This window comes from Somniosus microcephalus, unplaced genomic scaffold (genome assembly GCF_052327205.1).
Source record: "Somniosus microcephalus isolate GS21.2 unplaced genomic scaffold, FLI_Smic_1.0 unresolved_chr3, whole genome shotgun sequence".
NCBI lineage: Eukaryota > Metazoa > Chordata > Chondrichthyes > Squaliformes > Somniosidae > Somniosus > Somniosus microcephalus.
This window is the reverse complement of record NW_028225181.1, coordinates 71,441,834-71,461,454: the sequence shown is the minus strand read 5'-3', so window position 1 is coordinate 71,461,454 and position 19,621 is coordinate 71,441,834. Positions and strand designations below refer to the sequence as shown.

General features: G+C 48.5%; 1 protein-coding gene across 1 annotated transcript; it reads right to left on the bottom strand.

Moving 5' to 3' along the window:
• Window positions 1-3,150: 3,150 nt before the first annotated feature.
• On the bottom strand, window positions 3,151-19,521 carry LOC147091951 (uncharacterized). Its single transcript, XM_085976950.1, has 2 exons — window positions 19,402-19,521; window positions 3,151-4,114 (listed from the first exon to the last, which is right to left on the bottom strand). Exon 2 carries the CDS (start codon window positions 4,006-4,008, stop codon window positions 3,307-3,309), a length of 702 nt encoding a protein of 233 aa, XP_085833076.1. The 5' UTR covers window positions 4,009-4,114; window positions 19,402-19,521; the 3' UTR covers window positions 3,151-3,306.
• Between the last annotated feature and the right edge of the window lie 100 nt (window positions 19,522-19,621).

The window sequence follows — 19,621 nt, the reverse complement described above, 5'->3', positions numbered from 1 at the left end:
CGGACACAAATAATACGCACGCACACACAATGGAACTTACGTGCGACTGAATGAGGGGTCCTCGCTCCCCAGGATGAAGGCCCGCTTGGTGAGCGTGAGGCCTGCCGGACGGATGAACGAACACACGCATGCACACAGATAGACAAATGACATGTACGCACGCATACACAATGGAACTTACGTTCGACCGAATGAGGGGTTCTCGCTCCCTAGGATGAAAGTGGGCATCCTATTGGGTGAGCGTGAAGCCTGTCTGGACGGATGAATGAACGCACGCATGCGCACAGGTAGACAAATGACACGCAGACCTGCCCAATGGAAGTGACGCTTGAGCGAACGAATGAACGGAGGAATGAATGACCGAATGATTGAGCGATGCCAGTAGGACTTTCTTTTCTTGGTTTATTAAATAGTGGCAGTTTGTACTGTAAACATTATTGATTTACCTGTAAAAATGTATTATTGTATTTATATTGTTGACCATAAAGCTGTTTTTTGAGGCTTTATCCTTTTTATTGTGGTCAATGAATGTAACGGATTTACTATGTAATTGATGAGTTATATAAGTACTGTTGTACTTGAATGTAAAAAAAAAAAGGACAACAGGTAATACCAAGCAAAAACAAAGAGTTACCAGATTGCCAATAGGACTGGGGTAAATTTGTTTTTCACTATGGGTACCTGTACTGTTAATATTATTGGTTTATCTATAAAATTTACCACTGCATTTATACTGTTAACCCTAAAGCTGTTTTTAAGGCTTTGTTTTATTGCGGCTAATGAATGTAATGGATTTATTATGTAATTGATGAGTTGTAACAAGTACTACCATGTTTAAATAAATATGTTTGATTTTTAAAATAATGAACCCAGGGGGACGCGGCCCCAGGCCCCATTATTAAAACACTCAACATTATTCGCTTCACACACCCGGGGTGGGCCTCTGGGCCGGGTGTTTGCCCCGAGCGGGGTGGCAGCTGCGGGGCTTTCTCCCAGTGACAGGCCCGGGTTCATGGCCACCATCTTGAGAGGCTCAGGGGGCAGCAGGGTGCATGCGCAGCCCCCTTGGGCAGAAACCAGGAGGAGAGAATCTTGTCAATTTCTAGCCTGGACTCACAGTGATGACTTTTGTCCTTTTACAGGCTGTGAGAAGGGCAGCATTTACACAATGCAAACTCAGACCAACAACAACTTACCTTTATATAGCACCTTTAAAATGTCACAGTAGCACAGTCAGACAATAATCGACACATGTACTTTGTGGTCCAGTGCACTGACACAAAGTTCCTTCACAACTGTAACAATTTTATTACGGTTGCTGTGAAGACTGCACTAACTCTGCTCGTACACCTGGTCTCCAAAGGAGACAAAACCGGGCTAATGCTGCTGAGCTCAGCTCTCCATATTTTTCCAGTGGCTGAAGGGTCTGTATCCCTGTCAGGGGCGCCCCTGCCCCAGGACTCAATATCCACCCCCTCCACCACTGGTGCACTGTGTCTGCAGTATATACGGTCTACAAGATGACCAGGGTCAGGCCGTGTGGAGTCAAGGGCCAGGCAGCAGAATGGATGGAAAGATCGCAACAGACTTCCCTCAACTCCAACCCTCTGATTTCTGTTTTGTAGCCAGCTTTCCATCCATTCTGCTGCCTGTCCCTTCAGTCCACACGGCCTGACCGTGATCATCTTGTCGATCTTGTTTATGGATAGCAAGCTGGTTACAAAACAGGAAACAGAGAGTAGGGGTTAAGAGTAGCTACTCAGATTTGCAAAAGGTGGGAAGTGGTGTTCCACAGGGATTGGCGCTCGGATCACTGTTGTTCATAAACGATTTGGACTCGGGAATCAGAAGTACAATTTCAAAGTTTGTCGATAACACCAAATTGGGAGGTAAAGTTAATACTGAGGAAGAGAAAATGCAAGAAGACATTAATAAATTTCAGAATGGGCATGTAAGTGGCAAATGAATTTCACTGTAGATCAGTGTGAGGTGGTGTGTTAATGAATTTCACTATAGATCAGTGTGAGGTGGTGTGTTAATGAATTTCACTGTAGATCAGTGCGAGGTGGTGTGTTTTGGTGGGAAGAATAAGGTGGCCACACACTACTTGGACAAGGGGGTGAAATTGGGTTGCTTTGTGCCTCCCACGATATTCAGTGGGAGGTTAGCGGCGGCGGTAGCTGGTAGCACCCCGCGGCACTGCACCGCCGGCAATGATGTCATTGCCGTGCACAGCAGCCCGGCTGCAACCTTGGGTTATGACCCCTGACCTATCGCCGGACAATATGTCCGACAGGGTCAGGGGTCGTTCTTTCAGCCGTGGCGGCGCTACTTAAAGGGCAGGTGTCGGGCGGCAACAATTTATTTTGGCCGACTGCCAGCACCTGCCCCCCTCCCCTTTCTGCTTCGGGGTGCCAGCCGCGATCACTCAGCCCGGTGTTCCTCTTGATCCGACACCCCGGTGGTCCAGCAGGGCCCCGGTGTGCGCAGTGCTAGGCCCCGCCCCTTTAATCAGGGAGGGAGGTCTGCTATGACACAGTGCTATGTGCTGACGGGCATGGCGCTGTTACACGAAGCACTGTGAAATTCACTGGTAGCACCTCAAGAGGGAGGGGAGCGCTTCCAGTAGCACCCCGCCTCCTGCTTGGGGCGCTACTGCTGAATTTAATGCGCAGGGGCGCTAACTTCAGCCCCGGTGACGTTAGCGACCCAAAGGGGGCGCCACCGAATTTCCCCCTAAGAGTCTAAATGGGCTGGAGGAGCAAAGAGATCCAGGGATACAGATACACAAATCACTAAAAGTAGCAACACAGGTTAATAAGGCCATTTTAAAAAAAAGCACTGGGGTACATTCCTAAAGGAGCCTTCTGTTCCGTGCCTAGGAGCTCTGAACCATGGCAGAGAGCAGCTGGGACACGTTTCTCACACGCCTCGAGATTAACCCGCACGGCAACTTTGCTGTCAGTGAAGAGAGACAAGAAAGACCAAAGTGCTGTTTGCCCCTCTCAGTGTGGCCCTGAAGGATTGTGTCCAGGCTGGAGTTCTGTTCCGACCGTACGATCCACCCCCAGATTGTCCTTTCTGAGCTCCAGCCAGGTGATGCTGAACACTCAGGTGGGAAAGACAAAAATCTACAACAATGTGTTTAAAGCAAAGTTGATTTATTTGACATATCCAGAATATTAATAACTCCAGGAACTGTGCTGGAGTTTAATATCAGCAGAAACAAACCCCAACTGTCAGAATGAACATGGTTCAGTCCTGGATGTGATTAACAGCAGCAACAACAGAATCCAACCCCTGCAGTCACTTGTGAACTTGCTGGTGTGTCAGCAGGTGGGATGACTGAGTGAATCTCTTCCCACACACGGAGCAAGTGAACCGCCTCTCCCCAGTGTGAACTCGCTGATGTGTCAACAGGTTGGATGAACGAGTGAATCCCTTCCCACACATGGAGCAGGTGAACGGCCTCTCCCCAGTGTGAACTTGCTGGTGTGTCAACAGGTTGGATGAACGAGTGAATTCTTTCCCACACACGGAGCAGTTGAACAGCCTCTCCCCAGTGTGAGTGCGCTGGTGTATAGTGAGCTCAAATGATCGCCTGAACCCAGTCCCGCAGAGAGAGCACCTGAACGGTCTCTCGTCAGTGTGAAGACGTTGATGGCTCATCAGGTCCCCAGAACTTTTAAAGCACTTCCCACAGTCCGAGCAGGTAAAAGGTCTCTCATCAGTGTGAACTCGCTGGTGACTCAGCAGGTGGGATGAACGAGCGAATCCCTTCCCACACTCAGGGCAGATGAACGGCCTCTCCCCAGTGTGAACTCGCTGATGTGTCAGCAGGTTGGATGACTGAGTGAATCCCTTCCCGCACTCAGAGCAGGTGAACGGCCTCTCCCCAGTGTGACTGTGCTTGTGTCTCGATAGGCCAGAGGATTGGCTGAAGCCTCGTCCACACACACAACACGTGTACAGTTTCTCCCCGCTGTGAACAGTGCTTTTTGGTTCCATATTCAAAGGCCGATGATATTCAGTTCCTTATGAATCGAGTGACTGTCAGATCTTGACGTGATGTGTGGTTTGAGTTTCCCGTCTGAAAATCCTCCCCTTCTAATACCTTGTAAAATGAATTTAAAACAGGGAGCGTGAGAGAGAACCCACTAAAGAGGCAGGTTGTGAAATTGAGCTCAATGAATCTGGTCATTTGTGGGGCCGGCACTAGAAAAAAGTGACCATGAAAGCTGTCGGATTGTCATGAAATCCCACTGGTTCACTAATGTCCCTCGGTGAAGGGAATCTGCCACCTGGTCTGGGCCTCTGGCCTCTATGGGAGGAGAGAGAGAGAGGGAGGTGGGAGGTGGGAGTGGGAGAAGGTGATGGACTTTATACATCTGCAACTCGACCAGATCTTTGACAGAACCTCCAAAACCCGCAACCTCCAGCTTCTAGAAAGACAAAGGCAGAAGGTGCATGGGAGCACCATCACCTCCAAGTTCTCCCAGTCACACACCATCCTGACTTGGACATATATCGCCGTTGCTACATCATCACTGGGTGAAAATCCTGGAACTCCTTACACAACAGCATTGTGGGAGTACCTTCACCACACGGACTACAGCGGTTCAAGAAGGCGGCCCACCATCACCTTCTCAATGGGAAGATGGGGATTGGCAACATATTCTGGTCTTGCGAGCGACACCCACATCCCAAGAATGAATTAAAACAAATCTGAATGTAAACTGGATTAAAAGCCTCTACAGAAATACTTGTTCCTAAAACAATACTCTTTTACATTGTAGGGACAGTGTCTGTGTAACAACCTAATCTCCCCCAGAATCCACCTCCATTGACAGTCTCACATTGGAAATTGTTGGGTCCTCCTGGGCTCAGAAGTACTGGGGATTAAACCCAGCAGCTTCTCTTCCATCTCCACTCCAGCTCAAACTGAAGCAACAAAAAGACCTACACAGGTGGCCAGGGACCTACCTTCCGTCAGTCTGCAATAAAACTCTTCCCCACAGCCGCTGACAAATGGTGGCCGCAGCACCCACAATTCACCGCGCCCCAGAAACCGCTCTATCCAACGCGCTGATTTCCCCGCTGAGCGTGCGCATGCTCCCCGGGGCCACGGACCATTCTGGGAGCCTGGCTCCTGTCCTTTGTCCCGAGTCAGAGTTGGTGGAACTGGCTGAAGAAACCAGGAAGCGGCGGTTCGGATGGGGGAGGCACTGCACCCTGGGTTTCCTGGTGCCAGGGCCCTGGCCGCACATCCGCTGGGCCCGGCCGCTCTGATTCTGATTGAGTTTTTTGATGAGGTAACAGAGAGTGTTGATGAGGGCAATGCGGCTAACGTGGTGTACATGGATTTCCAAAAGGCGATCGACAAAGAGCCACATAATAGGCTTGCCAGCAAAGTTGATGCCCATGGAATAATAGGGACAGTGGCAGCATGGATATGAAATTGTCAAAGTGACAGAAAACAGAGAGTAGTGGTGAACGGTTGTTTTTCGGACTGGAGGAAGGTACAGTGGTGTTCCCCAGGGGTCGGTACTAGGATCACTGCTTTACTTGATATATATTAATGACTTAGACATGGGTGTACAGGGCACAATTTCAAAATATGCAGATGACACAAAACTTGGAAGTATAGTGAACAGTGAGGAGGATAGTGATAGACTTCAAGAGGACATAGACAGGCTGGTGGAATGGGCGGACACATGGGAGATGAAATTTAACGCAGAAAAGTGCGAACTAATATATTTTGGTAGGAAGAATGAGGAGAGGCAATATAAACTAAAGGGTATAAGTGTAAAATGTGTGCATGAACAGAGGGACCTGGGGGCATGCGTGCACAAATCATTGAAGGTGGCAGGTTGAGAAAGCAGTTAAAAATGCGTGCGGGATCCTGCGCTTAATAAATAGAGGCATAGAGTCCAAAAGCAAGGAGGTTATGATGAACCTTTATAAAACACTGGTTCGGCCTCAACTGGAGTATTGTGTCCAATTCTGGGCAGCGCACTTTCTGAACGATGTGAAGGCCTCAGAGAGGGTGCAGAAAAGATTTACAAGAATGGTTCCAGGGATAAGGGATTTCAGTTACGTGGATAGACTGGAGAAACTGGGGTGGTTCTCCTTAGAGCAGAGAAGGTTGAGGGGAGATTTGATAGAGGTGTTCAAAATCATGAGGGTTCTGGACAGAGTAGATAGAAACATAGAAGATAGGAGTAGGCCCTTCGAGCCTGCGCCGCCATTCAATGAGATCATGGCTGATCATCCAAATTCAGTACCCTGTCCCTGCCTTCTCCCCATATCCCTGAATCCCCTTAGCCTTAAGAAATCTATCCAACTCTTTCTTGAATATATTTAATGAACTGGCCTCCACCACCCTCTGTGGCAGAGAATTCCACAGGTTCCCCAGTCTCTGGGTGAAGAAATTCCTCCTCATTTCTGTCCTAAATGGCCACCCCTTATCCTTAGACTGTGACCCCTGGTTCTGGACTCCCGGCCATTGGAAACATTCTTCCTGCATCCAGTCTGTCCAGGCCTGACAGAATTTTATAGGGTTCGATGAGATCCCCTCTCAATCTTTTAAACTCCAGTGAGTATGAGCCCAATCGACCCAATCTCTCCTCATACGTCATTCCTGCCATCCCAGGTATCAGCCTGGTGAATCTTCGCTGCACTCCTTCCATGGCAAGAACATCCTTCCTCAGATAAGGTGACCAAAACTGCACAATACTCAAGGTGTGGTCTCACCAAGGCCCTGTACAACTGCAGCAAGACATCCCTGTTCCTGTACTCGAACCCTCTCGCTACGAAGGCCAACATACCATTTGCCTTCTTAACCACCTGCTGCACCTGCATGCTTACCTTCAGCGACTGGTGCACAAGAACACCCAGGTATCTTTGCACTTCCCCTTCTCCCAATCTATTGCCATTCAAATAATAATCTGCCTTCCTGTTTTTGCCACCAAAGTGGATAACCTCGCATTTATCCACATTATAGTGCATTTGCCATGTTTCTGTCCAATCACCCAACCTGTCCGAATCGTACTGGAGTTTCACATCCTCCTCACAGCATACCCTCCCTCCCAGCTTTGTCTCGTCTGCAAATTTGGAGATATTATATCCAATTCCCTTGTCCAGATCATTAATGTATATTGTGAACAGCTGGGATCCTAGGAGTGATCCTTGCGATACCCCACTAGTCACTGCCTGCCACTCAGAAAACGACCCATTCATTCCAACTCATGATCAAGAGGGGCAAAATAGCTTACGAAAACAAGCTGGCGGAAAATATAAAAACTAACTCCAAAAGCTTTTATAAATATATCAAAAGGAAAAGACTGGTGAAAACCAAAGTTGGTCCATTGCAGTCAGATACGGGGGAATATATAATGGGAAATAAGGAAATGGCAGATCAACTAAATGCATACTTTGGGTCAGTCTTTACGAAGGAAGACACAAAAAACCTCCCTGGGATATCGGGAAAAATAGGGACATTGGCAAAGGAGGAACTGACGCAAATCAATATCTCTAAGGATATGGTGTTAAGGAAGCTAAAGGGATTGAAGGTGGACAAATCCCCAGGGCCCGATAACATGCATCCTAGGGTACTGAAGGAGGTGGCCCTAGAGATAGCGGATGCACGAAGGATGATTTTTCAGAATTCATTAGACTCGGGAACAGTGCCGATGGATTGGAGGGTAGCTAACGTTACCCCACTATTCAAAAAGGGGGGTAGGGAAAAAGCAGGTAATTACAGACCTGTAAGCCTTACATCAGTTGTGGGCAAAATGCTGGAGTCCATCATTAAGGATGAAATAGCGGAGCACTTAGCAAATGGGGACAGGATAGGACAGAGTCAACATGGATTTACAAAGGGTAAATCGTGCTTGACTAATCTATTGGAATTTTTTGAGGGAGTAACTGGTAGAATAGATGGGGGAGAGCCAGTAGATGTGGTGTACCTGGACTTCCAAAAGGCCTTCGATAAGGTCCCACATAAAAGATTAGCATGGAAAATTGAGGCTCATGGGATAAAGGGGAAAGTTTTGGCGTGGATAGGGAACTGGCTGTCAGATAGAAAACAGAGAGTTGGAATAAACGGCTCATTTTCTGAATGGCAGGCAGTAACAAGTGGGGTACCACAGGGATCTGTCCTGGGCCCCCAGCTGTTCACAATTTACATTAATGACCTGGATCAGGGAGTCGGATGCAGCATTTCCAAATTTGCAGACGACACTAAACTAGGAGGGGGGGTGGGCTCAGAGGAAGAGACCAGGAAGCTCCAGAGCGATTTGGACAGACTGGGCGATTGGGCGGATAAATGGCAGATGCACTATAATGTGGACAAGTGCGAAGTTATCCACCTTGGGTGCAGGAACGGGAGGGCAAATTATTATTTAAATGGCAATAGATTGGGAGAGGGGGAAGTACAGAGAGACCTGGGTGTTCTTGTACACCAGTCACTGAAGGCGAGCATGCAGGTGCAACAGGCGGTCAAGAAGGCAAACGGTATGCTGGCCTTCATAGCAAAAGGGTTAGAATACAGGAACAGGGATACCTTGCTGCAGCTGTACAGGGCACTGGTGAGACCACACCTCGAGTACTGTGTACAGTTTTGGTCGCCTCATCTGAGGAAGGATGTTCTTGCCATGGAGGGGGTGCAGCGGCGATTCACCAGGCTGATACCAGGAATGGCGGGAATGACCTATGAGGAGAGACTATGTAGTTTAGGGATGTACACACTGGAGTTTAGAAGATTGAGAGGGGACCTCATAGAAGTGTATAAAATTCTGACAGGTCTAGACAGACTGGATGCAGAAGGAATGTTTCCCTTGGCGGGTGAAAACAGAACTAGAGGACATAATTTAAGGATAAGGGCTAAACCATTTAGGACAGAGATGAGGGGGAATTTCTTCACTCAGAGAGTGGTGAACCTGTGGAACTCATTGCCACAGAGGGCAGTGTACGCCAGCTCATTAAATATATTTAAGAGGGAATTAGATATATTTCTACGGGCAAAAGGGGTTAAGGGTTACGGAGAGAAGGCGGGGACGGGATACTGAATTAAAGGATCAGCCATGATCTCATCGAATGGCGGAGCAGGCACGAAGGGCCGAATGGCCTACTCCTGCTCCTATCTTCTATGTATCTATGTATCTATGTAACTCTCTGCTTTCTATCCGCCAACCAGTTCTCTATCCAAGTCAATACCTTGCCCCCAATCCCATGTGCCTTAACTTTACACGCTAATCTCTTATGCGGGACCTTATCGAAAGCCTTCTGAAAGTCCAAATACACCACATCCACTGGTTCTCCCTTATCTATTTTACCAGTTACATCCTCAAAAAATTCCAGTAGATTAGTCAAGCACGATTTACCTTTTGTAAATTCATGTTAACTTTGTCCGATCCTGTCGCTGCTTTCCAAGTGCTCTGCTATTACATCTTTTATAATGGACTCTAGCATTTTCCCCACTACTGATGTCAGGCTTACTGGTCTATAATTCCCTGCTTTTTCTCGACCACCTTTTTTGAATAGTGGGGTAACATTAGCTGCCCTCCAATCCATGGGTACCGTTCCAGAGTCTCTCGAGTTCTGGAAGATGACCAGCAATGCATCTACTATTTCTCAGGCCACTTCTTTAAGTACCATAGGATGTAGATTATCAAGCCCTGGTGATTTATCGGCCTTCAGTCCCATCAATTTTCCGAACACCATTTCCCTACAAATACTGATTTCTTTCAGTTCCACCCTTTCATCAGACCCTATGTTCCCCAGCATCTCTGGGAGGTTATTTGTGTCCTCCTTTGTGAAGACAGAACCAAAATATGTATTTAGTTGGTCAGCCATTTCTTTGTTCCCCATTATAAATTCCCCTGATTCTGACTGCAAGGGACCTACGCTTGACTTCACCAATCTTTTTCTCTTCACATATCTATAAAAGCTTTTACAGTCAGTTTTTATGTTCCCTGAAAGCTTACTCTCATTCTATTTTCCCCTTCTTAATTATTCCCTTTGTCCTCCTTTGTTGAATCCTAAACTGCTCCCAATCCTCAGGATTATTGCTTTTTCTGGCCAATTTATATGACCTCTCCTTGGATCTTATGCTATCGCCAATTTCCCTTGTTAACCACGGTTGAGTCAACTTTTTTGTTTAATTTTTATGCCAAACAGGGATGAACAAATTCTGTAGTTCATCCATTCGGTCTTTGAATGTTTGCCATTGCCTATCCACCGTCAACCCTTTGAGTGATATTCTCCAATCAATCAGACAGAAGCGCAGGGTGTGAGGGTGAACAGGAGTTAAGCTACAGACTGAAGTGCAGGGTGTGAGGGTGAACAGGAGTTAAGACACAGGGAGAAGCGCAGGGTGCGAGTGTGAACAGGAGTTAAGACACAGACTGAAGCGCAGGGTGTGAGGGTGAACAGGAGTTAAGACACAGGGAGAAGCGCAGGGTGTGAGCGTGAACAGGAGTAAAGACACAGACTGAAGCGCAGGGTGTGAGAGAGAACAGGAGCTAAGACACAGACTGAAGCGCAGGGTGTGTGGGTGAACAGGTGTTAAGACACCGACTGAAGCGCAGGGTGTGAGGGTGAACAGGAGTTAAGACACAGACTGAAGCGCAGGGTGTGAGGGTGAACAGGAGTTAAGACACAGACTGAAGCGCAGGGTGTGAGGGTGAACAGGAGTTAAGACACAGACTGAAGCGCAGGGTGTGAGGGTGAACAGGAGTTAAGACACAGACTGAAGCCTTTTGGATGAGTTGAAGTTTATGGAGGGTGGTAGTTGCGAGGCCGGCCAGGAGAACGCAGGAATAGTCGATTCTCGAAGTAATAAATGCACAGAAGAGGGTTTGAGCAGCAGATGAGCTGAGGCAGGGGCAGAGACGGGCGATATTACAGAGGTGGAAGGAGGAGGTCTCAGCTGATCTGCTGCTGAAATCCATCACCATGTCTTTGTGAGCTCGGGACTTCAGTGTTCCAATGCTCTCCTACCATCTTCAAGGATTGGTGTCCAAACACCCCGGGTCTCTCTGTTCCTGTATCCCCTTTAACATGGTGCTGTTCCATTTATATTGCCTCTCCTCATTCTTCCTACCACAATATATCACTTCACACTTCTCTGCACTAAATTCCATCTGCCCATTTCACCAGTCTGTCTATTTCCACCTGAAGCCTGTTACTACCCTCCTCATTGTTTACTACATTTCCAAGTTTCGTGTCATCTGCAAACGATCAAATTATGCCCTGGTCCAGCCCATTAATATATATCAAAAAGAGCAGTGGTCCTTGTTGTGTATGTACCTTTAAGGGAATAACTGGTCTTAGACTGCAGTCCCAGCAGTGACCACCCCTGTATAAAAGGCCCTAGCAGGCTTCTGTAGTTTCAGTTTCAAGCTGCCTCTTGTTCAGTAAAGTACCTGTTAAACTGTTCTCCCGAAGTCAGTGTATGATTGAGGCGCGGACTTCACAGTGGCGACGACTAAGTTCGAACTCACCTGCAGTGTGGCATCATCTCACGGGGATCTCGCCTGAAAGGAAGGTCCTGGAAGGTCGTAGTCTGAGCAATGGGCGTCGACCGAGGGCAACCACCCAAAGAATCCATCGGTGTTTGGAGAATTGCGGGAGAGACTGTGGTTCCAGCGAATCATGCTGGTAGCAGGTAGCGCGCTGACCCTTCCGGACTGTGGCGGCCTCAAGCTTGATCAAGCAGCTGTACAAATCGGGCCGCGCAGCATCGCCGGGAAAAGAAAACAAGAGGGAGAGGGTGGAGCGCACAGGGCGCGGTCGGTGCTCGAGAACAGGACAGCAGAGAGAAACTAAACGGGGGGGAAGGAAAGCGAGACGCGCCGAATCTGCGGGTCGCCGCCATTACCCCGTAGAATGCTAGGAGCAGCGTGGCAGTAAGGGGAAGAAGCAAAAGCGCGGGAGGCGCCATTTTATCCCATTGGGGAAGAAGCAAAAGCGCAGGAGGCGCCATTTTATTCCATTGGGGGAAGAAGCAAAAGCGCGGAAGGCGCCATTTTAAATCGCCCAAGATGCCGAAAAGTGGCAGTATCACTGCTTTCGACAACGAGGTAGAAGACTGGACCATGTATGTGGAAAGAATTGAAGTGTACTGCAAGGCAAATGAGGTGGCTGATGGAAAGAGGGCGTCGGTATTATTAAATCTGATGGGTGCGAGTACGTACGGCCTATTGTGGAATTTAATTACCCCAGCTAAACCAATGGAGAAAAGATTTGTGGAGATTGTTCATATCTTACAGGAACATCTAAGCCCTACACCACTGCTGATAGCAGAAAGATTCAAGTTCCATAAAAGAAACCAGCACAAAGATGAGAGCAATGCTGACTATCTTACGGAACTACGCAAGTTATCGAAGCACTGCCAGTTCGGAGCAGGACTGGCAGACACCTTACGGGATAAGTTTGTCTGCGGGCTCCAGAGTGAAGGAACCCAGAAACGACTGCTTTCAAAAAAAGACCTGATGCTAGAACAGGCTTTCAGCGTGGCAGTATCCTACGAAGCAGCAGCACGGGGAGCTGTGGAAATACAACAGAAACCACAAGAATACAGCGCTAACGAAATGGCGTATGGAGCCGAAAAGTGCTATCGCTGCGGCAGAACAACCCATGAGCAGAATGACTGCTGGTTTAAAGACAAAATATGCAGGCAATGCGGGATAATGGGACATATAGCAAGAGTTTGCAGGTCGGGAAAGAAGACCAACATGACAAGAACTATTAAGGAACAGTACAGGAAAGTAAAGAAACTGACAGATAGTAGTTCAGAAGATCAGGAGAGTGATAAGGACTCCGGGAGCAGGCGACTAAGTTGTTTAAAGTTACACGTGATCGCAAAAGAAGATCACTGAAGCATTTGGGTCACCCTCATGATAGCAGGGTCCCCAGTGAAGATGGAATTGGACACAGGATCAGCCCTAACTGTCATGAATCGATGAGACTATGAGCGGCTATTCTCACACATACCCTTAAAGGACACGTCCATTGTATTGAAGACATACACGGGGCAAAAGGTCTACCCCAGAAGAAAAATAAGGGTGCCAGTTGAATATAACAGAAAGGAAACACAGAAACTATACATGTATATACTACGAGATGGAGGACCACCATTATTGGGACATGAATGGATCCGAAGACTACAATTGGATTGGCATTCCATTCTGGCACTAACTGTGACTGACAAAAAAGATGATGACGTCGCACCTGGATGTCTGTCACAAATTCTATCTGACGTGGAAGAGGTGTTCCAACAAGGACTTGGGACTCTAAAAGGAGTAAAGGCAACCATAAAGATAGAGGATAACGTAACCCCAAAATTTTTCAAGGCCAGACCGGTGCCATACACGATACACCCAGCTGTGGAAGCTGAACTGGAGAGTCTGGAGCGTTCGGGGGTGCTGTCTAAGGTGGACTGGAGCGAGTGGGCCACACCCATCGTCCCTGTAATGAAGAAAGCATTGAGCAGCACGCCTGGGGAGCCAAGGAAGGTTCGCATCTGTGGGGACTTCAAGGTGACTGTGAACCCAGTCCTGCACACAGTACAGTATCCGCTTCCGCGGATAGAAGATATTTTCACCTCACTATCTGGAGGGAAATGTTTTACAAAGATTGACCTGGCTCAAGCGTATCTACAAATGGAGGTGGAAGAAGCATTTAGGAAATACCTCATGATAAACACTCACAAAGGCCTTTACCAGTACAATCGACTGGTATTTGGGGTAGCATCGGCCCCGGCTATGTGGCAGAGGGCAATGGAACAAGTCCTGCAAGGGATCCCGGGGACCCAGTGTTATTTGGACGACATCCTGGTTACAGGCGAAAATGACAATGAACACCTTGCCAACCTGGAACAGGTGCTCACGAGATTGCAGGAATATGGGCTACGAGCCAACCGTCCCAAATGCGAGTTCTTCAGGAGACAAATCTCGTACTGTGGCCACATGATTGATGAGGAAGGGTTACATAAGTCGCCGGACAAGATTGAGGCTGTAGTCAAGGCTCCAGCACCAGAAAATGTGTCGCAACTGAGGTCGTTCCTTGGGCTGGTGAACTACTACCATAAGTTCTTGCCGAATTTATCTACAATTCTGCACCCACTGAACGCCCTCCTTCAAACTGGTGTAACATGGAAATGGAGTGATGAGTGTAAGCGTGCCTTTCAGGAATGTAAATGCCAAATCACTTCAAGAGAAGTATTGGCCCACTACAACCCAACACTACCAATTTGGTTGCCATGTGATGCGTCACCTTACGGCATTGGAGCGGTGCTGTCACACAAATTCCGTGATGGTTCAGAGAGGCCAATAGCCTTTGCATCGCGCTCGCTAACCTCAGCCGAGCGTAACTGCGCCCAGATTGGCAGGGAGGCCCTCAGCCTGGTGTGGGGGGTGAAGAAGTTCAATCACTGTCTGCACGGGCAGAAAGTCACACTACTGACTGGTCATCAACCCCTGGTCTCAATTTTTAACCCAAAGAAGGGCGTTCCGGTGATGACGGCACAACGGCTGCAAAGATGGTCACTTTTTCTAGGGGCACATCAGTATGACATAGAGTACAGAGGTACGAAACAACATGGAAACGCTGATGGGCTGTCCCGCCTACCATTGCCTACAGCAGAAGTAGCACCTGCAGTGGACCCGGTGGAGATATTCCATGCGACCATAGTCGAATGTTTGCCTGTTACAAATGCAAGTATTGAGAAGGAAACCCGAAACGACCCGACACTCTCTCGGGTCTATGATTTGATGGTGAAGGGATGGCCAGCATATGGCGACTCACTGTTGCCAGCATTCTCGCCAAGGAGGGAACAGCTGTCAGTGTGCCGGGGAACCTTGATGTGTGGATCCCGAGTGGTAATTCCACCCAAGTTGAGAGATAGAGTACTCAATGAGCTTCACGAGGGTCATCTGGGAGGGGTAAAAATGAAGAGCCTAGCCAGGGCGTTTGTGTGGTGGCCGGGAATCGATAAAGAAATTGAGGATATGACCAAGAGATGCACAGGATGCCAGAAGGTCCAAAACGCTCCACCACAGGCCCCGCTACATCCATGGCAACAGGTACACATTGATTTCATTGGTCCATTTATGGACTCAATGTTTCTAATCGCTGTGGACGCCCATTCGAAATGGCCAGAGGTCATTAAAATGTCCACCACCACGGAGAAAACTATTGCAGTCCTAAGGACCATCTTCGCCAGGAATGGGTTGCCAGAACAGATCTGTTCCGACAATGGCCCACAGTTTGTGTCTGAGGATTTCCGGAGGTTCCTGAAGAATAATGGGGTGAAACATTACACATCTGCCCCATATCATCCAGCCACAAATGGATTGGCTGAGAGGTTTGTTCAGACCTTTAAAAAGGCCATAAAAAGCAATGTAAAATGACGACATACCACTGCAACACAAGGTGGATAACTTCCTGTTTGCTTACCGGAATGCGACACATGCAGTAACCAACCAAACTCCAGCCGTACTGTTTTTCAACCGGAGACTAAGATGTCGCTTGGATTTGCTCAAACCAAACATAAGACGAGATGTTGAGGATAAGCAGTTCCAGCACATAAATGAGAAGCCAACCAGGAGCTTCAAGATAGGGCAACCAGTCTTGGCCCGCGACTACCGAACAGAAAAATGGCAGCCAGGCACGATATGCACACAGCAGGGACCACTAATGTACACAGTGGACGTTGGAGAGAGCATTGTGAGACGCCATGCTGACCAGATTCTAGAGTCACAGGAACAAGCCAAACCTGCACCACAAGCATGTGCACCTGGTAATGAGCCCGAAGTACAGATTGCGTCTACCTCAGAAGCAGGGGTATTGGAAGCTGACGAACCAACCAATGACAATGAGCCAGAATTGGCTCCACCGCCAGAACAGGATACTCGAGAAAGGCGCTATCCAGTCCGGATCAGGAAGCCTCCTCAAAGACTGAACTTATAAATGACTATTTCAGTTGATGCATATATTACTGAGAAAATTGTAATTAGTCATTATTTAGTTGTTAAATGAATGTTATGTACTGTTTATCTAAAAGGGGAGGAATTGTTGTATATGTACCTTTAAGGGAATAACTGGTCTTGACTGCAGTACCGGCAGTGACCACCCCTGTATAAAAGGCCCTAGCAGGCTTCTGTTGTTTCAGTTTCAAGCTGCCTCTTGTTCAGTAAAGTACCTGATAAACTGTTCTCCCGAAGTCCGTGTATGATTGAGGCGCGGATTTTACAGTCCTAACGACCCCTGGGCAACACCACTGCACACTTCCCTCCAGTCTGAGAAACAACCGTTCACCACCACTCTCTGCTTTCTGTCCCTTACCCACTTTTGTATCCATGCTGCCACTGTCCCTTTAATCCCACGGGCTTTAATTTTGCTAACCAGTCTATTATGTGGTGCTTTGTCAAGCTCTTTTTGAAAGTTCATATAAACATCAACCGTACTACCCTCGTCAACCCTGTTAGTTCAAAGAACTCGATCAAGTTATCAAACACAATTTGCCTTTAATAAATCCATGCCGATGTTCAGTTATTAGCCCAGACTTTTCCAAGGGCCAATTAATTGTGTCCCGGATTATTGTCTCTAAAAGTTTCCCCACCACTGCCGTTCGGCTGACTGGCCTGTAGTTGCCGGGTTTATCCCTCTCCCCTTGTTATAAACAGGGGGGTAACATTTGCAATCCTCCAGTCCTCTGGTACCACCCCTATATCCAAGGAGGATTGGAAGATTGTGGCCACAGCCTCCTCAATTTCCACCCTGACCTCCCCCAGTAACCTAGGATGCCCCCCATCCGGAGCGGGTGTCTTCTCCACTTTGAGGCCTGCCAACCTTGTACATCCTCTTTATCTATTTTAATCCGATGCAATATCGCTCCTGCCTCCTCCTTTACTGCTACATTGGCAGCATCCTCTTCTCCAGTGAAGACTGAAGTAAAGGACTCATTTAGTCCCTCAGCCATTGCCCTCTGCCTCCACAAGATGATGTTGTTGGTCCCGAATCAGCCCAGCCTTCCTTTGACTACCCTTTTACTATTTATGTGTTTATCTTTTGGGCTCCCTTTTATGTTAGCCGCTAATCTATTCTCATGTTCTCTCTTTGCCCCTCTTATTCCCTTTTTATGTCTCCTCTGTACTTTCTATATTCAGCTTGATTTTCTACTGTCTTATTAACCTTAAATTCCCCCTCATGGCAATGTGTCTACTCTGTACTCAAATCATCGTCTCTTTGAAGCCCTCCCATTGTTCAATTACTGTTTTGCCAACCAACTTTAGATTCCAATCCACCTGGGCCAGATCCCTTTTCAACTCACTGAAGGTAGCCCTCCTCTAGTTAAATATTTTTACACTTGTCCTTTTCCATAACTATTTTTAACCTGACGATGTTCTGATCACTCTTCCCCAAATGCTCCCTCACTGAAACATGCTCCATTTGCCCCACTTCATTCCCCAGAACTAGATCCAGCTCTACTTCCTTCCTCGTTGGGCTGGAAAGTGTTCAAGAAAGTTCTCTTGTACGCATTTCAGGAATTCCTCCCCCTCTTTGCCCTTTAGACTGTTGCTATCCCAGACTATATTAGGACAATTGAAGTCCTCCATTATCACTACTCTGTAGTTTGTGTATCTTTCTGTAATTTGCCTGCAAATTTGCTCCTCTATCTCCTTCCCATTATTTGGTGGCCTATAGTGTAGACCCTGTAGCGCAATAGTTCCTCTATTGTTCTTTAATTCAAACCAAATAGATTCTGTCTTTCACCCCCTCAATGACATCATCCCTGTCCAGTGCTATAATAATTTCATTGATCAGTATTGCCACCTCCTCATTTATTTTTCCTTCCTTCTCTTTCCTGAATACCTTGTAGCCAGAAATATTAAGTTCCCATACCTCCCCTTCTTTGAGCCAGGTCTCTGTTGTTCCCACTATATCATCGTCCCATGTGGTGACTTGTGCCTGTGGCTCACCAACCTTATTTCCCACGCTCCGTGCATTTACGCACATGTACTCCAAACCCATGTACTCCAAAACCACTGCTTTGCATTTGCCCCCTCCCATTTCTGAACTATTCTTTAATCTAGTGCTATTTGGCTCTCCATGTCCTCTGTGCACCTTGTTTCTCCTCTCTAATGTTTGATCCTGGAGCCCACCCCCTGCCAAATTAGTTTAAACCCTCCCCCACAGCACCAGTTGACCTTCCTGTGAGGATGTTGGTCCCAGCTCTGTTGAGGTGCAACCCAATCACCTTAGACAGGTCCCTCCTGCCCCAGAACTGGTCCCAATGCCCCAGGAATCTAAAGTCCTCCTTCCTGCATCATTTCTCCAGCCACACATTAACCTATTTTATCCTACTATTCCGAGACTCACTAGTGCATGGCACTGGGAGTCAGCCAGAGAATGCTACCTTTGAGGTCCTGCTCTTTCATTTCCTCCCGAGTTCCTGAAACACTGACTGCAGGACCGCAACCCTCTTCTTTCCTGCGTCATTGGTTCCCACATGGACCATGACTCCGAGCTGTTCAACTCCCCCCTCCTCCTCAAAATGTTCTGCACCCTCTGATGTCCATTACCCTGGCACCAGGGAGGCAAACACCGGGTGGGACTCACATCCGGGGTTGCAGAAATGCCTGTCACCCCCTGACTATCGAAGTCCCTGTGACCACTACATTTCTAAACTTTGCTGTGCCCCACTGTGCAGTCACTTGCCCCACAGTGCAGTGGGCGCGCTCCACACTGCACTTCCCCGAGGTGTCACCTGGGGATAGCGCGTCACAAGCGGCCCCAGCGCACCTGAGCTGGAGAGGAGGCCCCGCCCCCTTGCCCCGCCACCATTGGTGGGCGGACCCGGGCCCGCCCTCTTCCTATTGGTCAGAGCTCCCGTCAGTCACAGGCGGGGCCGGCCTCTATCCACCGAAATGGGCCTCTTCCTCTGATGACGTCACAATCGGGCCCCAGCCCACCAGCGCCGCAAAGGAAGGTCCCACCCCGTAGCCGCGCCGCCATTGGTTGGAGGACCAGGCCGCCCAGTTCAGTCCTCCCACTTCAGCCCAGGTCCTAATGGTCAGAGCTTCCGTCAGTCACAGGCCGGGCCGGCCTCCATCCACCTAAATGGGCCTCTTCCTCTGATGACGTCACAATCGGGCCCAGCCTCAGCGCCGGGAAGGTCCCGCCCCCTAGCCGCGCCGCCATTGGTTGGAGGACCAGGCCGCCCAGTTGAGTCCTCCCAGCTCAGCCTCTTCCTATTGGTCAGCGATCCCGTCAGTCACAATCACATTGCTCCGGCTCAGTCCGCTCCGTCCGGTGTCCGCGGAGGTCCCGCCCGACTCTCAGGTTTGGTTTTTCTCGTATTTTACTTAATAATCTCGCTCTCCGCTCCCCCCTCACCTCGATTTAAATCGATTCTCCAACACTTTGCTTTATCCGGCCGCTGATTCCGCCTCTTCCCCGGACCCGGCCTTCCGTCTTTCACCCAGAAGCCACGCGCAGGCCCCCTGGCAGCCTAGTTTTGTGGTGGGGCCGAATAAGCATGTGCGGCCCCGCCTCTCCACATTTAAAGGGACACCACCCCCTCCACATTTAAAGGGACACGCACCCCCTCCACATT